This window comes from Hippocampus guttulatus, chromosome 19 (genome assembly GCF_054856545.1).
Source record: "Hippocampus guttulatus isolate MCC_2025c chromosome 19, RoL_Hgut_1.0, whole genome shotgun sequence".
NCBI lineage: Eukaryota > Metazoa > Chordata > Actinopteri > Syngnathiformes > Syngnathidae > Hippocampus > Hippocampus guttulatus.
This window is the reverse complement of record NC_141279.1, coordinates 9,458,290-9,469,701: the sequence shown is the minus strand read 5'-3', so window position 1 is coordinate 9,469,701 and position 11,412 is coordinate 9,458,290. Positions and strand designations below refer to the sequence as shown.

Genomic DNA, 11,412 nt, shown 5'->3' with positions numbered 1-11,412 from the left:
GGAGCCTTTTTTCACATTTGCATCCACTTTGGTCAGCTTCCACAGACTTGAAAGCAATAAATGTTTTTGTCTTTATGCATGATGTAAAAAATAAGTGCGGCAGTACTTTGACTTAGAAGGGCAGGAGTTGCCGCTCGGGACTTTGACAGTACGGCGCCGCATACATTGAAAAAAGGTGTCTGGTGCCATGCCGCTGTAGCCCTGGAAGTCAACATTCCGTCTTTTCGTGACGGATAAAATAGTTGAGCTCCCCGCAAAGCCACGGCAGAGCAGCGCGTCTCTTTGTTGTTGATTGACGACGACGCGGAGGACGCCGGTGCCGAGCCGACGAGCCCGCATTCCTCGCATGGCAAGTGTCAATATGATCATACCTGCGAGCTTGCAGACAGAATGTATCCAAAGATGCCAAAATGCAGGATGAAATGTCCCTAAAAGGAAAGCGCGATATCATTTGATGGCTTTTGGCCTGTAAGACTTCAAAATGTAATCGAGTCCTGGTCCTGTCTTTATGACAGCGGCCTGTCACAAAGACGAACAGCTCAAGAATCAGGAGATTCCAAACAAGCTTACGCGACTTGTTTGTTTTTCTCCACTTGATTTGATTTCTCTAGTTCTGGTTCTTTTTTGAAGGAACTTTGAGGTCAATTAATGTTTCCACATATGAACATATGATCAAAATGGATCAGACGTTTGCAACTCGTGTTTACAAATGACGCGTCGATGGGCACCCTGCATCCATCGTTTGTCACTTTTGGGGAAAAATAGTCCACGCGGGGGTGAGAAAATTTAATACCCGGTGACCGATGTGGCAGTTTAGAATCATCACAAATAAACTCGTCTCGCGTCGTCCGCCCGTGCGCCGCGCTTGCTGTTCCTTCGGTGCGAACGTCTCCCTTTTTGTTTTGACGCGGAGGTGATTCACAAAGAAAACAAACGAGGCCGCGCTAACAATCAAGCTAAGTTGGCATCGACCGTCTCCTTTCGAATGTGTCAAAGTAAAAGTAGAAAGTCATTCAGAGAGCTGAAAAATCGACCTTGGTCACAAAGTAATTCTTGGTTTCACCTTCTACCGCCGGAAACGAAAGCATGCAAGACGCGAGCGAACCCACTTGAGGAAAAGGAGCTCTCGTTTGTACGCTTCGCTATTTTCAATGGCTCATCAGTCGGGCTTGACGAGACAGACATCAACCTTGACCGTTGAGCCGACGTTGTCATTGAGGGACTTCTTTTCTCTCTCGCTCAGGTGGCTCAATGGCCCGAAGAGGAAAAGGAAGAACAGCCAATGTTCGGTGAAGAGTATGACGGGTGAGTAGGCCGCACCGCAAAGTTTTTCATTGCGCTTGGCCCGAAAACTCCCGCGGTGACACAAATCGTCCTGAGTGAGGCCCGCCTGATCGCGTTTGTCAAATGACACGACAATGATGTCAGCGTTTACCGAATGGAACGTTTTAAGACGCCACGTGGAAGCAGCACATTGAAACACTCTGTCCAAGAGTATTTCGACTCACTCAATCCTACCTGGCGAGGTGCCGCCTCAATGACCTTTCTTGAGCGAGCGTGCGTGTGTGTGTGTGTTTTTGATTTTTTTTTTGGTATGTCTTTTGTACCGTTTAAATCTCATCCGTCGTCTCGGAGATCGTAATAAGGGTTCCTCAAGGCAAGCTGGGAAAGTTTCTGACCTTGATTCACCCCCCGATCGAAGCCGCTTCATCTCTATGAAGGATGTCGTTGCTGGAAGTCTGCTAAGCTTCATCCGACGATTCCAGTTTTCCGAAAGCACGCACTGGCGCCTTGGCTGGATCTTTTTTTTTTTTTTTTTTGCTGCTGGGATGATGATTATCGGAGTTCTTTGCTGACTTTACTCTCGGTTCGTTCTCGGCGACTTCTCTTCGGCTTTATTTGTGATTATTATTATTTCACTGTTGTCTTTTCTCTCGCTCCCCGGGGGCTTTGGAGTGTAATTTTCTTTTCTCTGTTTTGTATCAGCACTTTCCCAAAGCCCATCATATCATGTTCACGTTCATTTTTTTTTTTTCTCCTTTCTGCCTCGACACTGATTCTGTGGCGCTTTACGGATTTTTCCCGTCAGCTTTCATTGCATCTGGCGGGCGGCCTTGCGCTTTCCCCACTGTCCCACGTCAAGCGTGGCAAATTGCATGAGAGTCACTTTCCGTCTGCGTAGTCCAACTCAGGGGGTCTCAAACTTTTGGCATCCGAGTAGCCCCTACTTGGGAGATGTTTTTTATTTATTTTTTCCTCACAAGGACCCCCTTCGTATTCCTCGCGGCAATGAAACACGACTGCCGTTTTACCCCTAAATCCCATCACAATTGTTTTTCTCAACCAAAATATTTCTATTGCCTCAGTTTAGCTGGATTGGGCACCACTTGACATCTTGAAATCATTACTAGAAACGGATTCAGAAAACTTGATTTTGACCTGTGGCACAGTCCAACTTTTAATTGGCCCCGAGTTAATTGATTGATTTATTTGATCATTTGGTGTACCCCATTTTGCTTTATACCTTTAGTAGAACAAAAAACAAAACGGTATGTGAAATCAAACCAGCGGCCAGTGAGTCAAATCTCAACACACTTTACTGCTTTTGCGTATCATTTTTGGTCGCGCGGCTGCCTTTGAGGCACGTTACCGCCACCTAGTGGGACGTGTTAAATGTCATGCCCTGACTTTGTCAGTCGATGGCGAGTTGGTTGATGTCCTCTCTTTGTGCGCCAGGGTACATCCCCAGCTACCTGGAGAAGGATGAGCCATGCGTGGTGTGTGGCGACAAGGCCACTGGCTACCACTACCGCTGCATTACCTGTGAGGGTTGCAAGGTACACACACATGCCTGCCTCCATACACACACGGGCCACAACATATGAGTTCTTCTCAAACGCTCCGAAGAGAAATGCGAGTGGCACAAAGCCCTCGGCATTTTCGGTCACGGAGGCAGCACTTCGTGCACGACGCTCAGCAGATTTTGCCCGACTGGTTTCCTATAATCCGGCCGCGGAAACATCAACATTGATGATTGAAAGCAAAGGACCAGCAACAGATGATTATCGCGTTCTCAAATTCGAAATTCCTTTGAGCGTTGTGCTCGCGACCATTTCGTATCTCCTGCCCGGCGGGCGCAGGGTGAATGAATGATGAAGAGAGGATGTGACCCAGATGACTTTCCTGATCATACGGGCGGAAGAGCCCATTTTTGCGGTGAAGCGATTGATTCCACCCGTGTTCGTGTGCTGTGCCACTGCAGGGTTTCTTCCGCAGAACCATCCAGAAGAATTTGCACCCCGCCTACTCGTGCAAGTATGAAGGCTGCTGCATCATCGACAAGATCACGCGCAACCAGTGTCAGCTGTGTCGCTTCAAGAAGTGCATCGCAGTGGGCATGGCCATGGACTGTCAGTCTCCGTCATTCTTATGATATACGGTGGTGCCTTGACTTACGAGTGCCCCAACTTGCGGGGTTTTCCGGTTAGGAAAGTAGTCGTTGCGAGTGTAGCCATGGCTCCAAAGAAAACAAAAAGAATTCCCTGCAGTGTTTGAACCAAAACCAGCTCATATCTCGTGAAAAGTCTGCTAGCTTAAGGCTACCACGTTATCAGAAATGTAGAAATGCAAAGCGCCAACGGCACGTTGCCCTTCGAGCGACTGATATTTGAAGACAAACGGTGCGGCAAAACATCGACCGTAGAGCATATGGCTCATAGGCGCGTATATTCTTTATCCTCGCCCAACGATATTCTTTCTCTAAATGCTCCATTTGATGTGTGGATGATTATGAATGATGAATTAATGTCATTTCCATTCCTCTCAATGGGGAAAGTTGTTCTGAGATGAGAGATTGAATTGACAAGCTCGTCTCGGAACAAGCGAAGCTCCAAAGTTATGGGCGCCACTGTATTTTGCATGCTCCTGTCCACGCATTGGAACGCAAGAGTTATGGTCTCGTTCGGGCAGTGGTGCTGGACGACTCCAAGAGGGTGGCCAAGAGGCGCCTGATCGAGGAAAACCGGGAGCGCCGCAAGAAGGAGGAGCTGGTCAAGACGCTCCAGAACCGGCCGGAGCCCAGCGGCTCGGAGTGGGAGCTGATCCACATGGTGACCGAGGCCCACCGGCACACCAATGCTCAGGGCGCCCAGTGGAAGCAGAAGCGCAAGTTCCTGGTAGGAACCTGTTTCCTTTGCCTGTAGCGTGCGTCGATGAATTTGGGGGCGGGGGCCCTTCTTGCGCTCACGCGGAAGCCGTGTCCCCTGTGAGAATGTTGCCGTGGCGTGCCATCGGCTTCCATCTTGGTCGAGTCGGAAAATTGACCTTTCTCTGTGTCATCTTGAGTCGTTTGCCGCTCTGCTTTGTCTGGCCTCAAACCCGACAGGCGTCTCGCTTGCGTGTCGGACGTCCACCGGAATCTTCCGTCACCCTGCTGTTTGCTGTCGTTCAGGCGGCATCTTGTGGCTCCGCAGAAATGAGCACAAAAAAATCTGCGGCTAGGCGTCAATCTGTGCGCGTTTTTTCTTTTCTTTTTTTTTTCCAGACAATGGTTTCAGTTACACAAGTGTTCTTTTCGTGGAACAACACTGAAGAAATAATTGAACTGAATTTCGCATCGGGGCGAACTCGCCTCGGTTGCCGGCGGTTTGAACATGAACGGGACGCCATATTTACAGTGTGTGCTTGCGTTGCGGCGTCGTGTCGTTTCTTCGGTGTTGTCGCAGCACTTTTGGCAGTGAAAGTGGAACAAGGGCAGCCGTCCCCCTCCAGCCGTTGCGTTAAAAAAAATTCTGCTTCCCCGGAATGTGGAGTTGCAAGACGAGGCCCTCAGAGACGACGAGCGCGCAAGCTCGTCTCCGCTCAGCGGGATCAACGAACGGCAAGAACAATGAGAGCGCGCTGTTGTCCCATCTTGACGCCGTCGCTCGGTTATTCCCGCCTCAGCCTTCTGCGGCTTTATTTGCGCTAATCCTTCTGGGTTTCTAATTCCTCTCAGTTTTCCTCCATCTACTTTAATCTCTTCCCAATTCTCTCTCTCTCTCTCTCTGCGCGCTCGCCGTCCCAAAGCGACGTTCCCGTCGTTTTTTTTTCCTCCCGATGCGGGCCTCGGCAAATCCTCCTGCGTGGGTGACGCGGTGGCTCCTCGGGTTTAACGCGGCTTTGGCCCCGTCCGCGCCCTCTGACATCACTCCGCTTTTCCGAACGTCTCACCCAACATTCCGCAACGGAATTCTGTGAGCGCGCCAAGGCCGAGGGCCTGCGCGTTTCTCCCCGAAAGCTCTCGCCGGGGACCGGCGGGAGAAGAGAAGGTGGGGTGCGGGTGGCGGGCGTCGTGGAGGGTGGTCGCTAGGCAACTGGAAGGATGGGGATGGCTGCGGTGGGAAGGGGGCCACGGGGAAATGGGTGAAGTGTCCGTCGTCTCTTTTACCATTCTACGAATTTGCCACGAGTCACCGGCTTGACTTCCCATGGTAATTTTCCGCAAACGTTTTGGGAAGTTTCCCACCGCTCACGCAACTCTGCCGTCGTACAAAATAATCAAATAATCCTTTCATCTGAATGTAGCTTAAGCAAATATGAATTCTCATGACGTCTCATTGTCCGCGCTCCATTTTGAAGTTCACTTGATGTCTTGTGTTTTCATGAGCGAGCGCCTCCTCGCTTGAAACCACCGTCATCACTTAACACCTCCTCCTTGAGCTTTTTTTCTTCCACTTCCGCTGCTCTCCAGTTTCTTGCCGCCCCTTTTGCCGTTCCTCCTTCTCCTCTTCCATTTTTCTTCTTTTTTTTGTTCCTTGGCTTTGTCGTTGGGCTTTCAAAAGTCTCCGTTTAACATCCTGTCACGGTTCTCCCGCGCAGCCCGACAAAATCGGCCAGTCGCCGGTGGCGCCCACGTCGGACGGCGACAAGGTGGACCTGGAGGCCTTCAGCGAGTTCACCAAGATCATCACTCCCGCCATCACGCGAGTGGTCGACTTTGCCAAAAAACTGCACATGTTCTCCGAGGTGAGCGCCGCTCCTCCGCTCCGGACGGAAAGCAACCGGACGCTAAATTTGTGAACCTTGACTATGCGGCGGAAAACCGTCGCGGATCAGACATCGTGAGGTGCGCCGCAGTAAATAAATAAAATCTTTATTGGCTTATTTGTTCGTCCGTGCCAGTGAGAGGCAGAGCAAGGACAATCACGGCAACATCGAGAACTTTTCATCATCGTGACATCCTGAACTATCATTTTCAAAGAAAGGCCTGATGTTTTTCGGCGTCGAACACGATGTGTTGTATCTCCTCACGTCGTGAGCAACATGGCGGAACATTTTGAAGCAGATCGATGATGAAATGATGAGCTTTTAGTATTCAAAAAGGGAGTGCGGATTTCAACGTGGGCCTCAATGAACGTTTTATTCATTTCGGGCGCATCGGCGGTAACGTTTGGTATTCCTGCCGAGCAAACGGGAGTGGCTTTCGTTGACATGAATGTGACTTTATTCATCATTTCGTGTAACTTGTCGCGACCACCTTCAAAAACAAAGAGAAACGGGCGCCGCGGGATTTGCACTTTGCGCCGGGCGGTCGTGCGTCAAAGCTCGCGCGGTGGGAACAGGCCAGCCCAATGAAAAATGCTCATTAAGGAGGATTCATTGCCCGCTCCGAAGATGAATATGAGGATGCCGGAGTGTGCGTCCATCACGGGAATTTCATCTTCGTGTTTTTTGCTGGCTGAAATTGACGGCAAATTTATTCGGGGAACGCGGTTGCATTTGTGCGTCGGTACGTGCGTGCATCCTGATTACGTCGCGCCGGAACATGGATTCTGTTTGTCCGCAAGCCTGCTCAAACCTCAGTCCATAATCCTGTCCCGGTCCCAGCTGCCTTGCGAGGACCAAATCATCCTGCTGAAGGGCTGCTGCATGGAGATCATGTCGCTGCGGGCGGCCATGCGCTACGACCCCGAGAGCGAGACGCTGACGCTGAGCGGCGAGATGGCGGTGAAGCGCGAGCAGCTCAAGAACGGCGGGCTGGGCGTGGTGTCGGACGCCATCTTCGACCTGGGCAAGAGTCTGGCGCAGTTCAACCTGGACGACACGGAGGTGGCGCTGCTGCAGGCCGTCCTGCTCATGAGCTCAGGTGAGTCGCCGATCGGCTGGGTTTTTTTTTAAGGGTTTAACCATTAGCCAACATTTTTTACAATATAATACAAAGATAATGCCATTCGAACATTCGCCCTCCAAAAAATTGTCAAATTTCTGTCGATTTTTCTCTATGTTGTAATGTTAAAACAACTAGCGTAGGGCTAAGTAGAGATTCAGCTGTATTTGATTTTAATTTAAAAAAAAAAAACGAGCAATTCAGAACAGAGAAACAACTGCCCGCCGTCGGCTCTGCTCTCCTCAGACCGCTCAGGCCTGACGTGCACGGACAAGATCGAGAAGTGCCAGGAGACGTACCTGCTGGCGTTCGAGCACTACATCAACTACCGCAAGCACAACATTCCTCACTTCTGGCCCAAGCTGCTGATGAAAGTGACGGACCTGCGCATGATCGGCGCCTGCCACGCCAGCCGCTTCCTGCACATGAAGGTGGAGTGTCCCAACGAGCTCTTCCCGCCGCTCTTTTTGGAGGTCTTCGAGGACCAGGAGGTGTGACCCAAACGCTGGAAACAAACAAACACAAAAACAAACAAGCGGGACATCCGCCTGGGGGACGTTTTTGAACTGGAAAAGGACTCACCAGCCGGAAGTGGGAAAGGAGCAAAACAGGAAATACAATCGTGGCGGCCCTTCTGTCTGAGCATGCTGTCTCATTTTACGCCAACTCACACTCACACTCACACTCACACACACACAGCCCACAGAAACAGCAGCCATAACTCCTCTCAGTGTTTCGCTGGCGGTTCTTCATAGCGTCCCGACAGGACGTGGATTCCTCAAAAGTCAATCTGAGCCGTTACAGTCCATCCCAAGTGACACCGGTGCTAACCTTCTTCAGACTACTCCATTTTTTTTTTTTTTTTTTTTTTTTTTTTTTTGGTGTTGACCATGGCTCCATATCTACCTTTTTGTTTTGGCTTTTTTTAAGTCATTGGACCGGCACCTGTGACACACAAACACACACATACAGCCTCACCTCAGAGTAACATGAATGCCTCATTGGCTGCCTTACATGGTGGCTAGTCGTTTAATTTTTTTTGGGGGGGGGTTGTTGTTTTATTTTCCTTCTTCTTTTTGGGGTCCTAACCTGCGGGGCCTTTACAGAGCCCTCCTACAGGCTTCCTTACACATTTGCCTTTTGTTTTGGTTTTTTTTTTTGTTTTGTTTGTTTGGGGTTTTTTTTTCAGAGTCTTTTTAAAAAAAAAAACACACAGACATCATTGAGTGCAGGCAAAACACGCCAAGAAAATGGCAACCATTTACCTCAAAAGTGGACACATACCCCCACTGGTTCCGGACACTACCTCACTTCTATACACACACAAGCGTGCGCACGCATGCACATACACACCTCAGTGATATTGGTTGCAAAGAAGTACCACTGAAAATGACAGGAGGGCCCGCCATCTTTGCTCTACGATGGAGACCTTTCATCACATTTGGATTTGTTTTCCTTTCTTTTCTTTTTTTTTTTAAGAAAATACGGGACCAAGAGTCTTTTTGAGATTTTAAATCCACACGGAACACGCGCACACATCAACACACGCCTCAAAGAAGAGGTCTAAAAGGAGAGCTTGGACGCCACAAGGAGGAACACGAAACAGTAGCAGCCGTGTTCATTCCCACTCCGGAAGCTCCAAACAGCCCAACTTGGAACTTGGACGCTGGAAGACGAACAGGAGTGACCCCTCACTACCACCACCGGAACCCCCCAGCCTGACCCTCCCCAATCTCCACTCAGCCAGGGTGTTGAGCTGTTTGTTTTGCACTACACAACTGGTGCAAGTAAAAAAAAAAAGAATGCGGCCTCTGTGTGACGGAGGCGTCGGGCTCAGCCCAAGACTCGCAACTGTCAGTATTAGCGACCACGTCCATCCACCAGTCAGGGGCGAGGTGGGCCGGGGGCTGGAGCGCCACCTTTTTCCAAAGTAGGAAGTGGGAAGGGACCCTCCTTGTGAGACTAGGCAGATGCCCTGGAGATATTGGGATTCCAAAAAAAAAAAAAAAAAGCAAACCAATGCAGGTTTGGAATTCCACCAAAAGAGGGGAAAAGGCTGAGAGTGTGCCTGTGTGTGTTTGTGTGTGTGTGTGTGTGTGTGTGACGCAAAAGTTGCCAAGCTGCTTAAGCACATTGGTTCTCAATCTTGTTGGTTCCAGGGACCCCATACAAGGAAGAACTTCTTGACAGGATGGTATGTCAGAGGAATTGTAAAAATTTGCCTATTTTCAAAGAAAAATGTCAAGCTGTTATGATAACAAATTGATTGCCCAAAGGTAAGGTAGGGATGACTCAAAAGTTTAAATTTTTTTTTTTCCTCAAATGTAATAGTACAATAAAAAATAAATAAAATACATATAGATGATTGCAAAGAGGTACGGCCCTTGGACACCTGGAGTTCCGGGGACCCCAGTTTGAGAACCACTCCTTAAGTAGACTGAGCAAAAGCAAATATCAATGATTCTAAATCCTTCAAAGAAAGAAAGAGATGACTTTAAACGGACTCCTGAACAAAATCGGATTCAGTTTTTTTGCTTTTACTTTTTTTTGGGGGGGAGGGTCGCTTTTTTTGCGGGCGGGGAGGGCAAAACAAGGAGCTGTCGTCACTTTCGGACCATGCATGCAGTGTAACCGCCATTTTGTCCGTGTGTGTGCTTGCGCGCGTTTGTGTGCGTGCCCCCCCTCCCCCACCCCTTTATCAAGAGCAATTTACAACCAACAAAACAGGAAAATAACCATTATTTGTTTAGTTTTAAATGTCAGTTTTTTATGATGAAATATGTCTTTGGAGAAACAAACTAAAAGTGAAAAAAAAATGAATGGAACTGAAACACAATCTCATCATACCTCACAAGAGTCAAAAGGAGCGCGGGAGGCGGGAGTCTTACGTTTTTGTTTTGGGGTTTTTTTGCGGTTACATGTGAACACTTGGAAAACACACCGTGTGTTAACGAGCCTTTGTGCGTACAAGTTACAAAGTCTCAGCACCCGCCCTCACCCTCCGCCGCCCTCCAGTGGCGTGCTTTTGCGGAGACTGAGGGGGGTCCACGGTGCTCTTGAGTTTTGTTATGGCCGAGTGTTTCTGGTATTGAATGTAGCTGACAGGTGGGGGGGGGGGGGGGGGGCTGCACCCGAACACCCCCACCCCCCCCCCAAAAAAAAACTTCCACACACCAGCAGAGAGGACGGCACATACACACACACACACACACTTGGGCGCTGTTGTTTATGTGTGTGTGTTTGACAAATGTCGTCTGTTCAACGCAGCCAAACCGTCCCAACACGTTAACTGACATCACTTGACCTCCCCCTCCCTCCCGGGCCATCCCCCTCCCCTGCTCCCCTTACCTGTTGTAAAGCAGGCGTTGCGTGTGTGTGTGTGTGGGTGGGTGGGTGTCTCAAATGACATGCAATGTTTTGTTGACATGCCTCAATGTCTATTGTGCATTTCTCGCCCCTCCATAAGTGAAGCATCATCTGCTCAGTACCGTGGTTACCCAATCTGCATGCTCAACTAAATCGTGAATATAGACACATCTGTCATGAGAAGGCGCACAAAAAAAAAAAAAAAAAGTCTCCAAACATCTTGCCAACAAAGACACAGGAAGTCACAATCCATTTGGTTCCTTTGAATTTTGTGAACATTCCCTCCCCGAAGCCACGTTCACTAAGTCCCATGAAATTTGGTTGGCAAGTGTATCATGAGTAGATGAACAACAAAAAAAAGCTTCCATAAATCCTGCCCATGAAGTGACAGGGAGCCTGTTATTTGACTTGGAGGAGACCATTTTGATCATTTCTGAGACGTAAAATCAGCCCCCGAAGCCACATTGCCTTGGTAACATGAAATTTGGTAGCCAAGTGCATCATGACTAGACCAACAAAAAAGCCTCGCCTGAAAAGACGTGGAGACACATTTTGGCTTATAATGGCCCTTTCATGCTCTTTTGTTCAAACCCCCCCCCCCCCAAAAAAAGTCAGCCATAACCAAAAAGACACCCAAAGTCGTTGGCCCTCTGGAAGATTTTATCCAGCCGCGACCAAATGTCAACGATATTCAGCGATTGTCGATTTTTGTCGGTGTATGCGTGTTGGGTAACCTCTCTCCCCTCCCAAGTTGGCCTTTAGCCTGAGCGCGAATCAGGACGCTGTCTTGTCAAACTGTGCGCGTGTGGGCCTCAGTGTACTTGATGCTCTCATCGCTCGGTGGGCAATTCCGCGGAAAAAAAAGAAGACAAAACCTCCCAAATCAGTGTTAACGTTCA

At 49.2% G+C, this 11,412-nt stretch overlaps 1 protein-coding gene across 2 annotated transcripts in view; it reads left to right on the top strand.

Annotated features, from left to right (window-relative positions):
* Positions 1-10,267, top strand: part of LOC147190177 (thyroid hormone receptor alpha-B) — a 52,308-nt gene extending 42,041 nt beyond the window's left edge. For both annotated transcript variants that reach the window (XM_086137796.1, XM_086137795.1), the window contains 7 exons: positions 1,244-1,305; positions 2,737-2,837; positions 3,263-3,410; positions 3,970-4,175; positions 5,860-6,006; positions 6,868-7,126; positions 7,394-10,267. In XM_086137796.1, the coding sequence (XP_085993922.1) occupies positions 1,244-1,305; positions 2,737-2,837; positions 3,263-3,410; positions 3,970-4,175; positions 5,860-6,006; positions 6,868-7,126; positions 7,394-7,644 (1,174 nt within the window). In that variant the 3' untranslated portion in view covers positions 7,645-10,267. The remainder of the gene's footprint in view (positions 1-1,243; positions 1,306-2,736; positions 2,838-3,262; positions 3,411-3,969; positions 4,176-5,859; positions 6,007-6,867; positions 7,127-7,393) is intronic.
* The last annotated feature ends 1,145 nt before the right edge of the window (positions 10,268-11,412 follow it).